Source organism: Mycteria americana, chromosome 6, assembly GCF_035582795.1.
Source record: "Mycteria americana isolate JAX WOST 10 ecotype Jacksonville Zoo and Gardens chromosome 6, USCA_MyAme_1.0, whole genome shotgun sequence".
Lineage (NCBI taxonomy): Eukaryota > Metazoa > Chordata > Aves > Ciconiiformes > Ciconiidae > Mycteria > Mycteria americana.
Genome location: NC_134370.1, coordinates 310,463 through 330,108, shown reverse-complemented (window position 1 = coordinate 330,108; position 19,646 = coordinate 310,463). Strand labels below are relative to the sequence as shown.

At 43.5% G+C, this 19,646-nt stretch overlaps 1 protein-coding gene across 1 annotated transcript; it reads left to right on the top strand.

Annotated features, from left to right (window-relative positions):
* The first annotated feature begins 9,182 nt into the window (after positions 1–9,182).
* On the top strand, positions 9,183–18,771 carry LOC142410858 (opsin-VA-like). The gene is made up of 5 exons (XM_075504035.1): positions 9,183–9,543; positions 11,083–11,293; positions 11,926–12,043; positions 17,154–17,393; positions 18,541–18,771. Exons 1-5 carry the CDS (start codon positions 9,183–9,185, stop codon positions 18,769–18,771), a joined length of 1,161 nt encoding a protein of 386 aa, XP_075360150.1.
* Positions 18,772–19,646: the final 875 nt, after the last annotated feature.

Here is a 19,646-nt window from a genome sequence, read left to right as displayed (position 1 = left end):
ACAAGTGAGATACCATTGGCTGGATAGTGGCTCTTACTGATCTTGTTTCATCAGAGAATTGCTTTGGAAAACTACTTGAGGAACTGGAGACAGTCCTGAGGCTCAGACCTGAATCCAGAGTCTACTAATGTGCATAAATGTTCAAATTCAGGTTTTAAGTAGAAAGCAAGAGATGGCCACTATTTCTCATCCATAGCTGGTTGTGAACATCTAGCTAAACAAATGGACGTAACCAAGTGCACAGTCCAGTGGTGTGCATGCTGCTTCAGAACAGTCTGTATTTTTAGAAATTGCAAGTATATAAATAAAGTTTCTCTTATTTCAGTGTCATACTTCCAGCTAGGATTAAAGGTACCAGAAAAAAATTAATTTTGAAGTTTTGGTAGGAGCATGGCATAGATCTGCACCAAGCTTTCACACACTCAGGACTCATCTCCCTTTCTTCTAGCTGTCTTCAGGACTTGCTAGCAGACTGCTGTGTGGAAGAAATCAGTGTTATGAGCTATGTGCATTTATTTTCAGCTGCATGGTGTCTCAAGTCTCTGAGGCCTGGCATGGGGCTAAAGGGTAGGACCCTTCTGCTTGTAGACTTCGGCACAGCCCTGAGCAGCAGTGGGCACTGGCCTGGGCTACCCCAGCCTGGTGCAAGAGGGTCGGCGGGGGGTGTTTGGGAGGGAGATTCATCGCCTTCCCCTGCACTGGGCTGTGTGAACAAGCAGGCGTGCAGATGCGTATGTGGGTAGTGGCTCGTTGTTATTCCCATATGCGCACCCTGGACCTTAGGACACACAACCATTAAAGTACTGTTCATTGACTCACCACGTAGGGCTACATCTGTACTACTCAGCTACACAGGCCAGGGCACAGGCTTGCGCACCAGCATGCAAATGTCTGTATCCCTGTCTGTTAGCCTGTTCCTGACGTGCTTTGGGTTAGATCAGGTCATGAAGAGCAGGCATGGTCTGGGGCACAGCGCAGGCTGCAGGCTGTTCTCAGCCAGCAGCACGAACAAGCCTTGCCTGCTCTGAGGAAGAAGAGAGGTTAGCTGTATGGACAGATGTGCTTGTGACACTTGCACAAGCCCTGTCCCAAATCTAGATTCTTTGTTTAGGGCAGCATACACTTACGATTCAGGTTCTGATACCTACAAAAATACAAATAATAAAGAAATAAAATAATGACCATCAAATAAGTCACATGCTCAGCACAGGCTATGAATTTCTGAACTGTAGCCAAAAGTACTTGGCATTCTGGATCCAAGATTTTGTCTTGGCTCAATTTTATTGGGAAGTAGCTTTTAATATGGGCAGCAGAGTGAGATTTCAACAAATATGTATCCTTCAAAGAATTTCAGCTTTCAGGGATATTGGGGCTTGGAGTCAAATGCCATGGTGTAGGCCCATTTCTAAAGGAACTAAAAGTTGACTTCCCAGCGCTGGTGCTAGTCTGGTGCACCCTGTAGCTGTGAATGCCGCTGACATGCTGAGCCTTCGTGTTTGCTTTCCTCACCTCCACAGCTGCAATGGGAATGTTGAAATGTCTGTATGGACGTTGTGCATCTCTGTTTGGTTTGGCAAATGGAGCAGATCACGGTTCACAGGGACTTTGCCATAAAATTTTTTAAGCGTTATAAAAATCAAGTTATGCGAATGAACAGAAGATATTTGGGGTTTGGGTTGTTTCTGGGATTTTTATTCAGGTTTTTTTGGGCACCTTATTGATCAATGAACTTGTGAGCTAAACAGTTCTGAGCCTGCAGGGACTTGTCTGCTAGGTCTTTGTGTAATGTAGAACTGACTGCAGTGCTCACATAAATCTTCATGAAACCAATTTTAAAACCTCATATCTTTTATTGTTTTCCTTGAACAAGTAGTAACAAAAGGAAATTAATGTGTCTGTTGTCTTTTACCAGGAGTGTACAGCTGTAGAGTGAGAAAATGTTGCCTCTCTGCTGGAAGGAGAGCAAAAGTCACCTTGTGACCTGCTGCTGTCTGAAATCTAAGTGTGACAAAAATTGGACTTTGCTACAAAAATTAAGTTTAAAGCTGAATGTTGTGGAAAGAGTTTGTGATGATCATAGGAGAAATAGAGAGGTGTGTGTTTGTTTATTTTTGTTCTGCCTTTTTTGTGAGGAGAGGCTTCCTCTTGCTGCTGTGAGGTTAATCAATGCAGTGCCAGCTCAAGCCTTCCAAGGGCATAGGAAGGGCTGAATGCTGCTGCACCGAGGATGGGGACAGATTAATTTTTGGAGGAGGTTCTCAGTTTGGTACCACTTCTACCCTCCACAGTCTCCTAATTCCCAGCCAAGACTGGCCCCAAATGCCTTTCTCCTGCGTGAGCCCGGGTGCGTCGGCTCCATCCAGAGGCCGGTCATCCCAACGACTGCACCGCACAGTCCAAAAGCAGGACCGCACTGTGCACCCTGCTGCTGTTTGGGGCCGGTGTGCCCCGTGGCCACCTTACAGCCCTTCGTGCCCCACCAGTGCGTGGGAGGGTGACACGGGGCACGGCTGGCCCCGGCTGCCTGGCCAGGTGTCTCGCACGCCTCTACTTCTCTGGGCCGGGAAGCAATCCTAAAAGTCACCTGTATCTCATGCCCCCACTGCTCCTCGGTGGGCTAAATCAGCACATGCCACGTATGCTGATGTGACTGCTAGGTTAGACGCTTTACCGCATCACAGTCTCTTTTATGACTACGGCGTAGAAATACTCTTATTGATCATTAAATGTCTGACAGCCAGTGTTACAGAAATAAAATCTAGAAAAGCTTCTACATATAATCACTCTCAAAAACCGCTTACTCTTAAGATGATGGTGAGAGTCTATTTGAATATTGACTTTTAGGCTCGATGAAAGTACCCATGGATAAGACGTCAATTTCTTTATCACCTTTACAGTAAACATAAATATGATGACAAAGGCAACGCTGCAAATTGTATTCTGACCTTAATTTCCTCGAAGATTTGGTCTCAATCTAACACCAAGTTTAGGACAAATGCCATATACTGTCTTCAGGGACTGCAAAATAAACAAAATGTATTTGATGTATCTAATAACAAACTTTTTTTAATAATGGTTATTAAGACTAAATATTCTCATGTACATGATCCTCCTCGAGATAGTAGGATTTCTTGCACAACTAAATCCTCTTTCCTCTGAATGAGGATTTCATAATAGAAAAATCCTCTTAAATAAGAAATATCATGTGAACAGTTTTTTTACTTTGAATGCCAGGTGAATGTACTGGATAACAATTCACCCTGATCTTTTGGGGAATATACAATTTCTGAGGAAAACCAAACCATTGAAGTGTTCTTTTGCTCATTATAGTGACATAGTCAGCCCTTTCAATGCCTATTGACTTTATTGCTTATTGTTAAAACAGCAATTTCTTTTACTGGAGTGTTAACAGATTAGTATCATGTGAAAGCAAGTGGGTGAAAAACTCAAAAAATCTGTGGAAAAACTTTCATAGTGACAGCAAAATAATTTCAGTCAGAATCAGTAAAAGTATGAAATCATTGCCTTTTACTTAACTGCTTTTATGCAATGCCCAAGGAACTGGGTTTAACTGTGCTTTGCAAAGTGCTGCGCTATCATAAATTAAACAGTCTTAGCTGCTCAGATGAGGCCCCAAACTGCAAGATATTGTTAACATGTCTTAAGTAAATACAGTCTGCTAACAAATTATTTCCTTTTCTGATGCTCAGTATGTGCTTTTTTTTTTTAATTTGAGTTAGTTTCTTATTCACAGTTAATAGAATATGTTTTGTTTAGCTACCAGCTTTGTTATATATTGCTGGTTACTGAAATTCCTGCAACTATGCTGGTATCTTTCCCAGTGTAGAACGCCTCTTTTGTACACAGCTTTTATCTTCGACAAAAGGAAATCTCCACTCCCGTTCTTCTAATGAGCAAGAGAACAAAATAATTCCTCCAAGTCACTCAAAAGGGCAAGGACAAAATTTTTCCATTATGATAGTTCAGTGTTTTCTGAGAACAGACTTCAAATGTGTAATTGCTGGCTTTCAGTAACTGTGAGAAAATAAAACTGCAGCTAAAAAAAAAGAAATGGATGGAGGAAATCAGTTTAAACAAACAGGTGCCAACATCTGGAGTCCTCTCTGTACAGGCACACTCACAAACTGACCACGTAGAAACGAATGCTTCAGTGCCACAGCCTGATCAACCGGAAAAGCCCACTTTACTGATGAGTTTTTGCATTGGCTCTTGGATGTTCAGGCTGTTTTTTAGACAAAGTATCCTCCCATAGAAGCTTCTGAATGGGTTATGTGCAGGTCCTTTACAATAACTTCATAATATGGTACTGCACAGGAGTAACAACTCACTTCTCTGCTCCCACTTCTGATGTAATGCTCTGAATGGGTTCGGTTTAGTCAGGCGGCAGGAGGAGAATATTTGTCTAGATTTCCAGAAGTTCCATTGAATAGAATACCCGTTTCCTACAATCAGGTTTCAACAGGTTCTAAAAGAATGCGGGCCTATATTGAGAGTAGGTAAATGAGATTAATCACCACAGTCCTGTAACAGGGTTCTCAAGCAAAGTCTGCCATTAGGTTTCGCAGGTGCTTTCCTTAAACCTCTCCAGGCATAAAAAGGTTAAATGTAGTCCCACAATAAACTGGGTTTATAACTCTTACAATTAATGTGAGGCAGTATCTCATTTTTTATTCTTAGATTAAAAAAAATTAAAATAAGACAACTCTTTACAGTAAGGGTTGCCAAGCACAGGAACAGGTTGCCCCGAGAGGCTGTGGAATCTCCATCCCTGGAGACGTTCAAAACCTGACTGGACGCAGCCCTGGACAACCTGGTGTGGCTGCCCCGGCTTTGAGCAAGGGGCCGGACCGGAGCTCTCCAGAGGTCCCTGCCAGCCTCAGCCTTCCTGTGTTTCTGTGATTAACTGGACTCAGCAAAAGCGTATTTGCTTATGTGATCTGAGAGTTATAGTTTCTAGATTTGTAATGTAATCTGTAATAGTCTCTGTGCATAAATGACCATAATTTCTGCCTAATTTCTAATTTAAACTAAATGCTCCTGGAGTCTCTCCAGCTTCTCCCCTACTGAAGGCAGAACAAAATGTGGCCTTACTATACGTGTTTTTAAAAATACTGTAGTGAAATATGTTCTTATATTCCTTTTAGAGATATGCGATTGGAATGGCATTATCAAATATAGGACATTGAAAGATCAGTATAAATACACTTAATTCCAAAGTCATTCATAGACCTCACTTGCTGCTGGGTTTTTCAATATCTTATTTAAAAAAAAGAAGCACAACTCAGAACTGGTAAGACTGATTCTGCCTGCCGTGTCTGAAATTTTACTCTGCTTTGAAATTGATGATTTCCCCTTAAGTTCCTCATTGGCCCTTTCCCCTTCTCTGTGCCCGAAGCCTCTCCCTGCCCACCCAGCCCACGGAGCACTCGCTCTCCAGCCTCCCTCGAGGCCACGTACTCCGCACCTGCCCGTGGTGCACCCGGTTCCTCCCCGCCAGGCCTCGCCGGCGTTCACGGCCTTTCCTCCGTAGCAGCCGCCCGCAGCCCGTGCAGCCGGTGGTCCGTGGTGGGCCTGGCAGAGGGGTTTCTCTGGGAGGGCAGCTGGGGTTCCCCGCGGCCGGGACCCGAGGCAGCTCTCTTGTGCTGCCGCCTCCAAGGTGGCACAGGCACGTGCAACCACAGCTTCCTTGCAGGAAGACTCGGGCCAGACCCCCTGATTTCAGGGTGGTTTAACACAATCCGTAGCAGTATCTGGCGAAGGAGAAGTACCGGCCTCAGCCCAGTTACTGGCCCAGAGGCTAGATGCTCTGAAGGGATGAAGCATTCATGTGTGATGGAAGCAGTCTGGGTGGGTGCATTGGGTCAGCACTGTTTGCTCACAGAAATGAAGAGTGCCTGAATCCCTGGTTGGATTTTTTTTTTTTTTTTTTTTTTTTTTTTTTCAAAATAGAAGTTAACTTATGGGGTGGCCAGATCAGTCACTGAGACGGGCACTCATATATGACACAGCAGCCAGTTTGGTTGTACCAAAAGTGGGATCCTTCACTTCAGATTCCCACAAAACATCTGTACAGCAGAAAATGCTGTTTGCTCTAATTAAACGTGACTAAACCAAATCCTTCTTGGGGACAAAGCAAATCTTTCACAATCCCTCTGAGGAGTGCAGGCCACTGCTGTCATTAGAAGGCAGCGTCTTGGGACTGACCATCACACGCTCAAAAGCTGAGAGAACCAGTTCAAGCGCACCACTTGCAATATCACACTGACTTTATAGCTCATTTCCCTGTTTGTGTCTTGTGGGAATGGTAAATTCGGGGCTAATTCACTAACTGCCACATACAATTTCAGGAACCAGATTTGATCTCAATTAGCACAGTTCTTGTCATCCTGATTTTTTCTTACAGCTGGAATTACCGTAGGCATATTACACCAGTGCTGTTAGTTACACGTCCTCTTCACCTCACTGACCGTACGTTCTCTGCTCCAACCAGCAGCACGTTAACCATAGCCTGAGGCTGTTTCATTGTCTACCAACTTACCTCCCCATATGAAGTGTTAATCAGGAACACCTTTGCCAAGGAGGCAACTCATGCTTCAATTCTGGCCAAGAAGCTGAAGACTGCAGTAGGTCAGATGTTGTGAGAGATGACGAAGAGGGACTCCTCGGTTTGCATGTGCTCCAAGTTTATCAACAAACTTTCAGTATATGGAAGTCCAGGAAAAGGAATTTGGCACTAATGGAAAATAAGACCTTAATAAAAGGAGCTAACGATCTTGTGATGTAATGCTGGAGAACAGCTGTCTCTTTAAATGGAGGCTACAGAACTGAGATGCTCCTGTTCTCCCTGTGCTCATAAGGCAATGCTTTGTCTTTCTAAATTTATCTGATACTGATTTCAGAAAAAAGTCTCACAACAAAATTGCAAAAAAACCCCAACCAACCCATGTCTGTATTACTTGGACAAATAAAAAAAGGCTTGCAGTACAAGAAGGGTAGCAAATGTAGCACAAAGTAGCAAATGCAAACCCCTGATGCTGGAAGAAGTGCAACTGCTGTAAGTTGTAATAAGAGAGCACGTCGCAGAGAATCACTTCCAGTGATAAAGTTGACCTGCTGAAGACGAAAAACAAGCAAAACAGGCAACCAAGACAGTATAGGAATATTTCTAAAGGATTCTAAACAAAGAGGAAGCACAAGATAAAGAAAAGAGAATGGATTTAAACTGTAAGCAAAATCATAACTCATGCAACTTGAACAATATGACAGCATAAAAACCCAACAAAATAACTGGAAACAATAGTTATCCGTTCTTTAAAGGGGTGTCAATGTACAGTCAATAGATTTGTACCTTAGAGAAGTCCAGATGTTACCCTCTCTGTTGTATGCTAAATTCAGGGTTCTAGTTTCATTCTGACACCCACAAGAATTTAAAATCCTGTGTGATTTCAAACAATGTAATATTCAAACTTGATTTTAAAGTTGTGGTCCGAATCTTCTGCTGTAGTATGCAGGCAGTGGAACTATGTTGAATCATGCCGTACAAGGACCGGCTGAAGGCATTTTCATGTTGCTGTGTGTTGATCCTTCTTTTGTTTATGACACTTGGAATTTTTTAATATTCCTGTTGAATAAGTATTATTTTGTGAGTATTTTTGTTGCTAGATTTGATCTGCTTAAGCACTGTCTTTTTCCTTTTCAGTTGAGTATATACTAACCATTTAAAAATATCTTTGTTATTTTGGTTATGGTAAGTAGGAGTTGGGGTTTTTTTAGTTCAAAATATTCTGAAATTTTCTGATGCATAACTCTTTCTGCCAGTGTCCAGAAACCCTTTTGATTCCATGCCTGCATATCAAAAGATTTTAACCTGTGTTAACAAAGTGTTTCATGTACAAACCAAAGCAAATACAAACTCAAGGGAACGTATGGACAGGTAGTGTTACTCATTTTCACTCTCCAGCTCCCGTTTGTATATTCATGTGTTGCATATGGTGTGTGTCCAAAGTGTGAACTCTCCAAGATGGGAACTGGATGGCTTTTGTGGTTTTGACTCTGGTTAATACTCTGAGGCTCTGATTAACAACTACGGTCCCCAAGAATTATCTCACTTACAACACAGCTGAATGATTTCCCTGTCCTTGGGGTATCCAGCTTAATTTGTGGAGTAATTACTAGCAGCCCTTTAGAACAGGAGTACTGGGATATCTGTGACAGGATTGTGTCTCATTAGGGTGCAGAGATGGCTGAGCTACTCATCTTGGGAAACGAACACGAGTAAGCCGAACTGCTAATGATTATTAAAGAGTTCAGATACATCCAGTCCTTTTTATCAGAAATGTATGAGTAGCTATTCATTTTCCCACTCTCTGTTGCCGTGCTGTACTGCTTTTATTTCTTTTCATGTATTTACCAACTCTATCTTTAAAATATTTTTGTGCAGCTTTGAGTTTTTAGTACTAAAGCTGCAGTTATTATCATCAGGGATAGCATCTGTAGTGTCTCTGATGGAAACTGACATTCCACTGAATCACAGAAAGCTGATTTAATTGGGAGCTTCACTGCCCGGTTTACAGCTGCTGTGGTCGTCCAGCGTGAATCTTTCCAGGGCTGCCCTCTTTCCAGCATCAAGTCGGGGGGGGCCTCCCCCTTGCTCTGCTCCCGGCAGCGCAGGGCATGAGGAAGATCACTCCACCCTCGCTGACAACACAAGGAAAGCTTCATTTTTACAGTGCTAAAGGTCAGGGCGGGGTCCAAGCGAACGCTTCATTTTTCCCCGCAGGGCAGGGATGATCTGAGGGATATTTCAGCACTGCTGTTGGCTGCTGCAGAAGGAGAGAACCCGCAGCTTCTATAGCTGGGTTTTATTGCAGATAAAGACACAGCTGCAGCAGGAGAGAGGCAGGAGACGACTGGCAGAGAGGGGCAGAAGTTGCTCTAGGAGATTTTCTCGCTCATCGCTGTTCACACATCCACTGCACAGCACTAAACTTTCCTCTGACCGAAACTTTGTTTCCTGGACTATTACTGGAAAGCCGAAGCATGGAGAATTTGTTCACACTTCTGTTGCAGACAGCAAATTTCTCCTTTTAATCCTGAGTATTATTTACAGATTAAAACCTCCAGTATTAAACAATATTATTTTTGCTAGTGAGAGAGCAAAAATGGATGCATTCAGAGCACCTGAAAATGAGTCGCTGTTGTCCAGTGCCTCTGGTCCTGCCAGGTGGGATCCCTTCCGTCGTCCCTTGGACTCCATCCAGCCCTGGCACTTCAGGCTTCTGGCAGCCGTCATGTTGGCGGTGACCTCCCTGTCGCTTGCTGAGAACCTGGCTGTCATCCTGGTAACTTTTAAGTTCAAGCAATTGAGACAGCCTGTCAATTATGTTATAGTCAATTTGTCTGTGGCTGATTTCCTGGTCTCACTGACTGGTGGCACCATCAGCTTTTTAACCAATCTAAAAGGTTATTTTTATATGGGATACTGGGCTTGTGTACTGGAAGGATTTGCTGTCACATTTTTTGGTAAGCTTGATTTTGTTTGTAGTTGTATGTTCTTTTCCTTCAACGTCCTTCAATGTATTCTACTAGCTATCCTGCACTTCCCGTCACTGACTTTGCATGCCTTTAAATTCACTGCTTCTTTCCCTAGTTACATATATTCTGTAGTGGATCTCATGTGTGAGTGAATAACATATATCTGTCTCTGTCATATATCAGTGGCTTGTTGCATGTATACCGATCACTGAATATGTTTAATATAATGAGAAAAAGCTTGCTAATAGAATAACAGCGTTGTGGGGGGGTTCGTAAAACAATGTCGGGAAAAAATTCACTATGTGTAACTATTTTCAAGGTTTTTATTTAGGTGTGTGCATATATGGATAAATAAGAGAGAGAAAAAGAGTGAGTGGCTGCTCTTAAACGGTGGAAAAAATCAGGGCACAGAAGCCTCTTACATTAGCCAGAAACATCTTACCTTACCATTCCAGTGGTTCTGAGGAACGGTGACACACCTGTAACAGTCACCCTCACACCTACATCTTTTTGTGGTTCCTTTTCTTGGCTTTGTTGTACTAACTGCACAAAAAGTATTAGAAGTACTCTAAAAGGGAAAATCCTCACCACATAGTTCCCTGTGTAAATACACCTCTGCCGAATAAATGGGAAATTAGTTTAAAAGGGGACATCTACTTGAGATGATAGGCATTCATTCCTGCCTCCCTGTTCCTGTTTCTGAAGCTGCATCGTAAAGACAGCCTTCTAACTCTTGTCACTGCTCTAAATCAAACACAGCCTGACAAGGGGTCCCGCCGTTGCTCTCAGCCTGGTTAAGCTGCACAGAGGGAATGCTGGTGAGCGACAATGCTACTAAATCAGTTTGTGGCATGTAAGCCATGTCCCATGGAGAAAGATCAGGCTATTTCAAGATTTTGGTGGCCAACCAGGTGCTATGTGCCTAATAAACTGATAGTTTGATGTTGTGGGCAGCTGTCTGTAGGTTAGAGTTTTATGACAGTCTGAAATACGACATTTCTTGCAAAGATAGCGTTTTGAAGATGTATCTTATTTTGTTAATTTTGAAGCTACACATAATTTGCAGCTTTTCAGCGTAGAACTGAATGAAAAAAAGAAGTCATCGTCAGTTAAATGGCCCGATTAGCTGCTTGGTTTTGTAGTCATTATACTGTAGACTGACAAACGAGACAAATATGAAAATCTTGTGCTCTTCTAATAAATATTAGTATAATGCACATAAATTGCACATCCTTTCACAACTTGGGTTGATGGAAAAGGTGCCTGATATGGTCGGTGTCAAACACTGGAACGGGTTGCCCAGAGTGGTTGTAGAGTCTCCATCTGTGGAGATACTCAAAACCCAGCTGGGCTTGGTCCTGGACAACCTGCTGTATGGACTGTGCTTGGGGGGGGGGGGGTTGAACTAGATGACCTCTAGAGATGCCTTTCAAGCTAAACAATGCTGTGATTTTCTGATGTGGGATGGTGTTTGCTTTTCAGTGAATCTGCCCAGTTTTTGATGCTGACTGTGTTTTCTTACTATAGGCATTGTTGCTCTCTGGTCTCTTGCTCTGTTGGCTTTTGAGCGGTACATTGTGATCTGCCGCCCATTGGGAAACATGCGCTTGAGGGGGAAGCATGCAGCCCTGGGTATTGCCTTTGTGTGGACCTTTTCCTTCATTTGGACCATTCCACCAACAATGGGTTGGAGCAGTTACACCACCAGTAAGATTGGAACTACTTGTGAGCCTAACTGGTAAGGCCACTCTTGCAGAGTATGGTAAAGAGATGAAACTTGCAGCTCAGGACGTCTCAGGGGCAGGAATTTAAAGGAAAGGTTTAAAGATGATGTACATCTCTGCAAAAATGGATGTAAAGAAAGTTGTAACAAAACTGAGCAAAATTTGCCAAGAACAGATTAAAAAAAAAATTCTAAAGGGAGGAGCTTTCATCTCTAATGAAAATAGCCATCCTCTATCTTGTGCTTTTTGTCAGGATTCAAAGAGGACAAAGAGACAGATTTTTCACAAGACTGGACAAAGCCCTGAGCAACCTGGTCTGACCCCATAGCTGACTCCCCTTTGAGCAGGAGGTTGGACTGCATGTCCCTTCCCACCTGAACTGTCCCACTGTGCCTATGATCCTGTGGTCACAGGATCCTGTCCTAGCCCACGATCCTGTGGTCACAGGATCCTGTCCTAGCCCACGGCCAGGAAGATGGCCCCAGGGCTCTGCCTGGTGATATGACTGAAGTTGTGAAGGGGCACTTTGAATAAAAACAGTTGACAAAAATACTAGTGACAGCTTTGAAAAGGAAAATTAATACTTACAAAAAATACTAAACACCTATTAGTAATACATACACAATGTATTTTGTGTTTTGTACAGGTACTCAGGAGCTTATACTGACCATACGTACATTATTGCATTCTTCACCACCTGTTTTATAGTGCCGTTATTGGTGATTTTGGTATCCTATGGAAAACTGATGCGGAAGCTAAGAAAGGTAAGAAGAAGCACTCATACGCAAACTTTTTAAATGTGTATGTATGCAAACATTTGGAATTTTTGTGTTCTATTTTCTATAAAGATCAGACATAAGAAGATCAAGTTTCCAGGCAGCAAATGCTCTCAGTTATCATCCCTATTTTTATAATTATCCATACACACAGAAACTCATGCTATGGTTAGAAATGACTTTTCAAAGTGTGCCATCTGAATCACTTACCAATACATCTCATTAACCAAACATCATACAAATGAAAGAATGTCTGCCTCATAAATAAAGAAACTGAATGACCCAGTACTGGTTTATTTACAATTGTACTTCAATTCAGTGATGTTTCTTAAGACTCAAACCAGGTAAACTCGATAAAACTTACATGCAAAATAAGATGTAGCATTTGTAAATAATGTAACGCTGTTTAGTAAATAAAATATTAGATTGTTCAGGAAAATTTAAAAGACTTGAGAAATGCTTTTGAATTTTATTTAATGATTATGTTGACCTGATCCAAAAGAGAATCTGCAAAAAGTGAAAAAGAAGACAACAATAAAATAGGAAACTTGCTATTTGGGACAGGATTTTGGCACAATATTGTTATTTCTATTTACTGCAAAGCTGCCTTGTCTTAATGCTTTAGTAATAAATTCAGTAAATTTCTTCAATTTACTGATGTTTTTAAAGTATTTGGGATAGTCAAATGCTTGTATTTATTCTGAGTGTTGTTCTCTCTAAGTAAAACAAAACAGAAGGGAAATGCAAAAAATATTTTATTTTTTGCAGGTGACATTGTGATTCCTCCAAATGTATTTTTCTTGATTTCCTCCAGGGTGCTTTTAGGGGAGAGAAGGTTAAATGGCTGGGAGAAGTTGATTTCAGTATTAAACACAAGAAGCTTCCCAAGGCGAACTGCAGCACGGGTGCTTGTGCGCACAGTGCTGGCGGTGAGGCAGCACGGCCTCTGTCGGCGCGAGGGTGGGGGACGTGGATTACAGGACATGGAGATGCGTGAAGAAACTCATTGCTGATGACTCAGACTCTCCTAAGATAACTTGTAAAACTATGATTCTGTTATTCTGAATATCCAGAACTTTTATTAGTATGTTATTTTTCCCTGCCCTAACCTACCTGCAGAGGAAAAGGAATGAAGAGAGCGGGCGGGGGGCCAGACCTCCCTGCTGCTGCTGCAGCCCTCTCGCTGCTGCCCCGGAGGGCGACGCGCTCCGCGGGGAAGGGGCTCTGCCGCGTGGCTTGGGAGCGGAGGGCAGCCGCCCCAGACCAGCCGCCCCGCGGGGCTCCCGCTCCTGCCCGGGGCACCCCTGGTGAGGGTGCGCAGGGGGTGGCGGGTGTCCCCCCCCGCGGACTGGCGGTCACGGCACGGGCCCCGCCACGCAGGGGTGGGAAAGGGCCACCTCCAGGAGGCTGTGTCCCCGGGAGGCAGAGCCCAAGGGTGGCCTGGCGTGAAAGGGAGGGATGTTAACCCAAGAGAGGGGATGTGAAGGAAACGAGACCGCTTGCCAGGCACCCAGCACCGTGATGGGTCTGCCAGAGCAGTGGCTAATGTGCTGCTCGGATGCTTCAGGAGGTGCACAAAAAAGGCCATTTCCTTCCCTTGCAGTCACGTAAGAGGCTGCAAGTTAAAAACAAAGCAGGTGAGATGAGGAACAAGGGAGGCAATGAAGGAAAATATCACCATCGGTCACAGCAGAAACCAGTGAACGGTCCATCTCGCCATCTGGGTCGGGTCAGGATGTCTTCTGGAAGACTGATCTGTGCCATGTAGTGGGTCCCAGCGTTGGCCTGGAGCCACTGCGGTGTGACCTTGCTAGGCTGTCTTTCTCACCCGTCTCTCCACTATCCGGAAAGAATAGCAGTAATATTAAAATAAATCACACTTCTCGGTAAGCTGTGTGTTTCACACTCCCCTTGCAGCTCAGTGAGCTGGCAGACCACACAGCCAGGAAACGCTGGGGCGGCCTCAGGGCACCTCATCACAAATGATTTAGCCGTAGCCGTCTGGCTTGTGCCAGTCCTTGCCTTTGGCTTTTGTTGGCTTCTACAGAGAGATGTAACTGTCTGAGTTGGCCTCTATTACTTTTAACAGCTTAAAACAGTCTGGTGTAGCAAAAGTAACTGGCTGCAATATATTCTGTAAATTTATGATGAATTGCCATAAGGCTATATCTCACAACTAAGCTAATTTTTAAAAATCTGACTATGGTGAACAGAGACACACCCGGGCACCAGAACTGGGGTCTTGATGTTCCCAACCAACCCTCTTCCCGGATTTTGACTGCCATGTCCCATAGTCGCCACAGTGCGGACTTCGTCCTGCGTGGCATTGGTTTGTCTTAGTACAGTCTGCTAGTCCCTCCCTCCCTGTGACCCCAGCTTTACAATGCCCGTAGTAGCTTTCACTACAAGTGCAAAAGAAATGAAAGAAATTAATCTTTAGGAGAAGATCTAATGAACAGTTTACAATGGAGATAAATTATTATGGCAGTATTCCTTTGTTTGTCAGATAAAGCACCAGTACATGGTTCCTTATCGGTTTCGTGTTCTCAGATTTAGAGAGAAAGGAATCTACTACCATCCACAAAAAGCCATAGCCGAGAAAAAGGCCAGGCTGATATGAGACAAAGACGAAACAGTCGAAAGCACAATCCAGGAGACTGTGTTCCTTCCCCAAGGGGACTGCACTTCTGCTGAAAGAAAGGCTGGGCTGCTCTCTATGTAGGTACAGTGTATGTGAAAAAAATGCTATAGAAATGTCATATACTGGCAGGGAATATCTTAGCTTTGCTCAGCACCTAACACAGCCTTCGCTGATGCCTAAGAACTTGTAGGTATTATGACAATTCATTATTGTTGTTGTTGTTATATTTATAGTTTGTTAGAAAAAGGACATGAATTACAACTTTCTACAGAGGTAGGGACACCCCCCTCCCCAGGAGGTGCTTCCATACCTCTGTAAGTACTAAATATGTTAAATTAGCTGAGTGCAGTGCAAGGGTTATTAGGGAAAATGTCTCCATTCAGTTCTAACGTTATTGTGGAAAGCTAAAGGGTCATATTACACCAAAAATTCTTACTTTATTAGCATGCATTATTGCAAGACCTGGCATGAGGTTTTTCTAGAGCCATAGAGAGTTATTAGTTACTTCCCACGTAAGCTAACATTACGTACCAGTGCCTTGTTTCACTAAGTCGTCAGAAACAAAACAAGGATGTTTCCCAGAAAGACATTGTTTGACATCACATAGTCTCTGTATCGACATCTCTCTCTAAGCTGCCTGCACGATCAGTGCGGGGAAGAGGGGGAGCACTCCTGCTAAATGCTCCAATCCCACGGTAATTCTGGTGTCATTAGATCATTGATGCTCTTCTGGTGAAGGCCATACAGCAGCACAGCGCTTGAGAGGCTCTCCTGGTTGCTGCTGCTTAGTCTGGTCTGAACTTCATCTGTGGCAAGGAGGCTGCACAGCCACAGCAGAGTGCTGTCTTTAATGCCCGTATCGGACACCTAGTTGTCTGCAAAGGCCACGTGAAAAAGCAAGTGCTTGAATTCAGGCTCACTGTCTGCTTATGACTCACAAAGATGACTTTCTTTTTCAGTAGTTAAGTCACGATCATGCCTTCAGTTAAACGGTTGCAATTACTGTGGGTAACCATAATGGCAGGGGTAGACTGGGAGTTGGCTGAAAACTTCTCAGAAGGTTAGCCAAAGCTGAATTGCTGCACCCTGTGGATGTGGTGGCTGGAGGCCTGCCGGGGCTCAGGCACACCGAGAAGAGGCAGCAGCAGAGGGCTAGGGACACCAGCTTGGTGTGAAGCCTTGGGAACAGGTTGGGGCTTGGGTGCTGGTGGGGGGACAGGGACAGCTCAGCCTCCTTTCCTGCCTCACCTCGCCTGGGGTTATTTCCCCTCTGCTGATGCCGACCGCGACAGCCATGAGCCTGTCTTTCCAAATTTCTGGTAGAGAAAAGTCTGGTAAGAAAAGCTCCAAGGCAAGAGCTTTTACTTAAAGCCAGCCCCTGGCAGTGGCCTGAACGAGAACTTGGAAGAAATCTGAAACTGCTGAGACTTGTAAAAAGATCTCATAAGGACAATGCTGTGCTTGGGCCAACTGGTGCAGAAGACAGTTTTGTGGGTAAGATTAAAGTGGGTTGGCTGTAAGGCTGGTTCAAAGGTGTATTTGCCTCTCATATTTGCCTTGTTGTGGAATTGTGCTCTTCATTATATTTTGCTGTACACGAACTTGTTTGTCAGGACAGCAGCAAATGCATTTCACAAAAAGACCAGAAAAGGGGGAGAGAGGGATGCTGCTCCTACCAGTACAGACAAAGTGTTCTCTAGCCAGCTTTCCTGTAAGCCAAGAGGTCTGGCTTTATTAGGCTTTGTGCAGAGCCAGAGCTGCTGTAAGCTGAGATAGCTCTGTTGAAGTTAGTGATGTATGGCAAGTTGTATTACCCAAAAATGTAGCCCTAGTTTCTGTTTCATATTTTGAGGTAACATCGTTATCAGATACTGCCAGTTGCTCATTCTGTCAGGGTCACTGTATTCTGTTATTTGGCATTCTAAATAGAGGCCAAGTCTTGTCTCCGATTTGACTGAAATAATTAGGATTACTTTTCTCATAAATGGAATTTAAAGGTATTTCTGCACTGCCTTGGGGTAGCCTGCTGCAGCACCCATGAAGTTACCTGAGCTAGATTACCTTTTGTGAGGCTGGACAGCAAACCTGTGCCATCGCTTTGCTCCTCATGACTTGGCTGAATCTAGCTTGGGTATCGCTACAGGCTGCAGCTGTGCCTGACTGCAGCTAGATTTCTACACAGAGATTACCCTAGTAATTGCTTTTTGCTCTCACTTTGACAGTAAAAATATAAAGATACTTAAGCAAAGGAAAATTCAAAAATGACAGTATACAGTAATTCATGTTCCTCAGCAGTAACATTGACACCCTGTGGTCCAGTAACATCCTTAGGTGCTGTTATGCTCAAGAAGAGCAGGTCTTTCCTTCTCACATGGCAGATTATTAGCCTGCTCACTAAATGCACTGATTGGAGGCCTTGTTGTGTGTTTTCTGGAATCTTCTATCTTTTCTTTAAAGGTGTCAGATACGCAAGGCAGGCTGGGAACTACCAGGAAACCCGAAAGACAAGTGACCAGAATGGTTGTTGTTATGATCGTTGCCTTTCTAATCTGCTGGACGCCATACGCCGCCTTTTCTATCCTCGTCACTGCATACCCCTCCATTGAGCTGGATCCTCGTCTGGCAGCAATTCCAGCTTTCTTTTCCAAAACGGCTACTGTTTATAATCCAATTATTTATGTCTTTATGAACAAACAGGTACTGTATGCTCTCAAAGTGTCTTTAACACTCACATTTTGTTATTTTGTCTTTCTTTATAATGAATTATTTCTACCTACATGTTAGTTAACTAGCACTGCAATATCCAGCATTCGGAACTAAAAAAAAAATCACTGTATAGCTTACCTACTGGAAGACAGCGTAAGCCTCTGTGCGTTATTAAAATATGAAGGTTAATAATTATTGGGTTTAGATATTATAAAGGAAAATCAGCCCTTAGTGAATATCAGTTAGTTTTCTGTATGAAAATTCTATTTTCAAGACTGTCCCAGTACATTTTTATAATACTTTAGGAATGCAACTCCAGTGAGTTGATTTTGAGGTGGGGTGGAAGTTTCCAATAGCTTGAATTTGTGTCAGGGGAAATGCTGCATTTGTGGTTGTATGTACAGGGAGAGTAGCAGCATTGCATGTGCCTGTGGGACCTGGAGCTTTCTTCTCTGGAATGGGGGCAGAGGACTGGATGCAGAGAAGAAGAACTGACAAGGGGATGAACCAGAGCGATGTGTGTTCACTGTGGTAACCGGCATGGTAATAAACTTGAATAGATTTATGCAGTGAGTGTAGCTACTAAGAGTGGTGGCATCAAGCAGAGTACAAGCATATAAGGGAAAAGGAGAAAAACAGTGAAGTGACTGTTGAATGAATACATTTATTTTTTCAGTCTTGCAAGGAGAGCTATTGCTTGTCTCACATCCTGTGGACAGTACCCTGATCTCCCAATGCATGGCAGCTGTATGCTGGTCTTGCCCTGCTCATGGATATGAACAATATGGAAACAAACCATCTTTGAATAGCTGGGTATTAGCATATGAAAGCGACTCATGAGCCTGGAGAAATGACCAATTCTGTCCATTAGATGTGGTTAGTAGCAAGCAGAAGAGGAAAAATACTTTTTGGAACAAGATTTTCCAGTAGTCTGGGTCTTTTTAGAACATCATCATTTCTCAGTTTTAGAGTTCTTCATGGTGGCATAGGCAAGTATATTTTATGGGGCTATTTCTTCATATTCCCAACTGACTCATGAGAAAATTTCCAAGAGTTTTAGCTAAGACACAGACTGCTTTATAGGGATATTTTAAAATTCCTTATGTGTTTTGATTGATCTTTTTTTCAACTTTTCTAGTTCAGGAAGTGTCTGATTCAGATGTTCAGCTGCAGTGCCATAGAAACTGCAGAGTCCAACATGAACCCGACTTCAGAGAGAGCAATGCTAACCCAGGACAAAAGAGGCAGTGAGATGTCCACCATGGCAGTACGTAGCACGGTTTCTAAGAGGAAAACTGGAGATGAACACAGAAATTGCCGATCTTTTGCTCAGTTGGCAGCTTCAGAAAACAAAATCTGTCCCATGTAGAGTGGGAGATACAATCATTAACGCAGTGCTACAGCATATTTCCTTGTTACCATCACTTAATACAAAAAAATGCTGTCGGTGGGGACATTATGCTCCTGTGGACACTGGCTTTTGGGATTCTGGGCTCCTGAGTGCGTGTCAGAGTTTCTTGGCTCTGCAGTTGCAGTCAAACACCTGGCCATAAGGTGGGTCCCTGCCTCCACTGCGTTCCTCTTCCCAATCCACAGCCTGCTTGCTCCTGAAAATAACGTCAGGGGAGCCCAGTGTTGCTATGCTGGCATGTAACGCCGTAAGGATGGGAGAGTTTTAAGCTGGTGACGGCTCCTTGGTCAGCTGGACAAAAACATGAAGTGGCACATGGCTTCAATATGCTAATGGACAAATAAATAATATATAGCACACAGCTGACTCAATTTCAACCAAAGGAGGTTCAGGGAAGAACAGGTCTGAGTGCTTTTTTGGTTTGGGTGTTTTTACTAAAAAAGCAGAGAAAGCCAGAGGCTTCTGCACTTATGTCCATCCTTGATGAGAACCTCCTCTGGGCCACTAAAATCTCCAGCAGCTTGGACAAGCCATCCAGACTCCCAAGCACTATTTTATTAAAACAAGCCTGTCAAGAGCTGTTCATATCCTTTCTCTGCATTCCCTCTTTGTCAAGAAAAATCTTCTGTGCTCATGGCAACTTCTGAAGTAAATTAATTTGGACTAGATGATCGTTGTCGATCCCTTCCTACTGAACTATTCTATTAACTCAACTTCAGAAGAGGAGTTAATAGGGTATAGGAAAGTACAACTGTGCAGGAATGCTGGAGAAAGGGCCAGCAGCACAGCTTAGAGTTGTGAAGCTGAGCTTTGTGGGACAGAAGTTTTTCCTC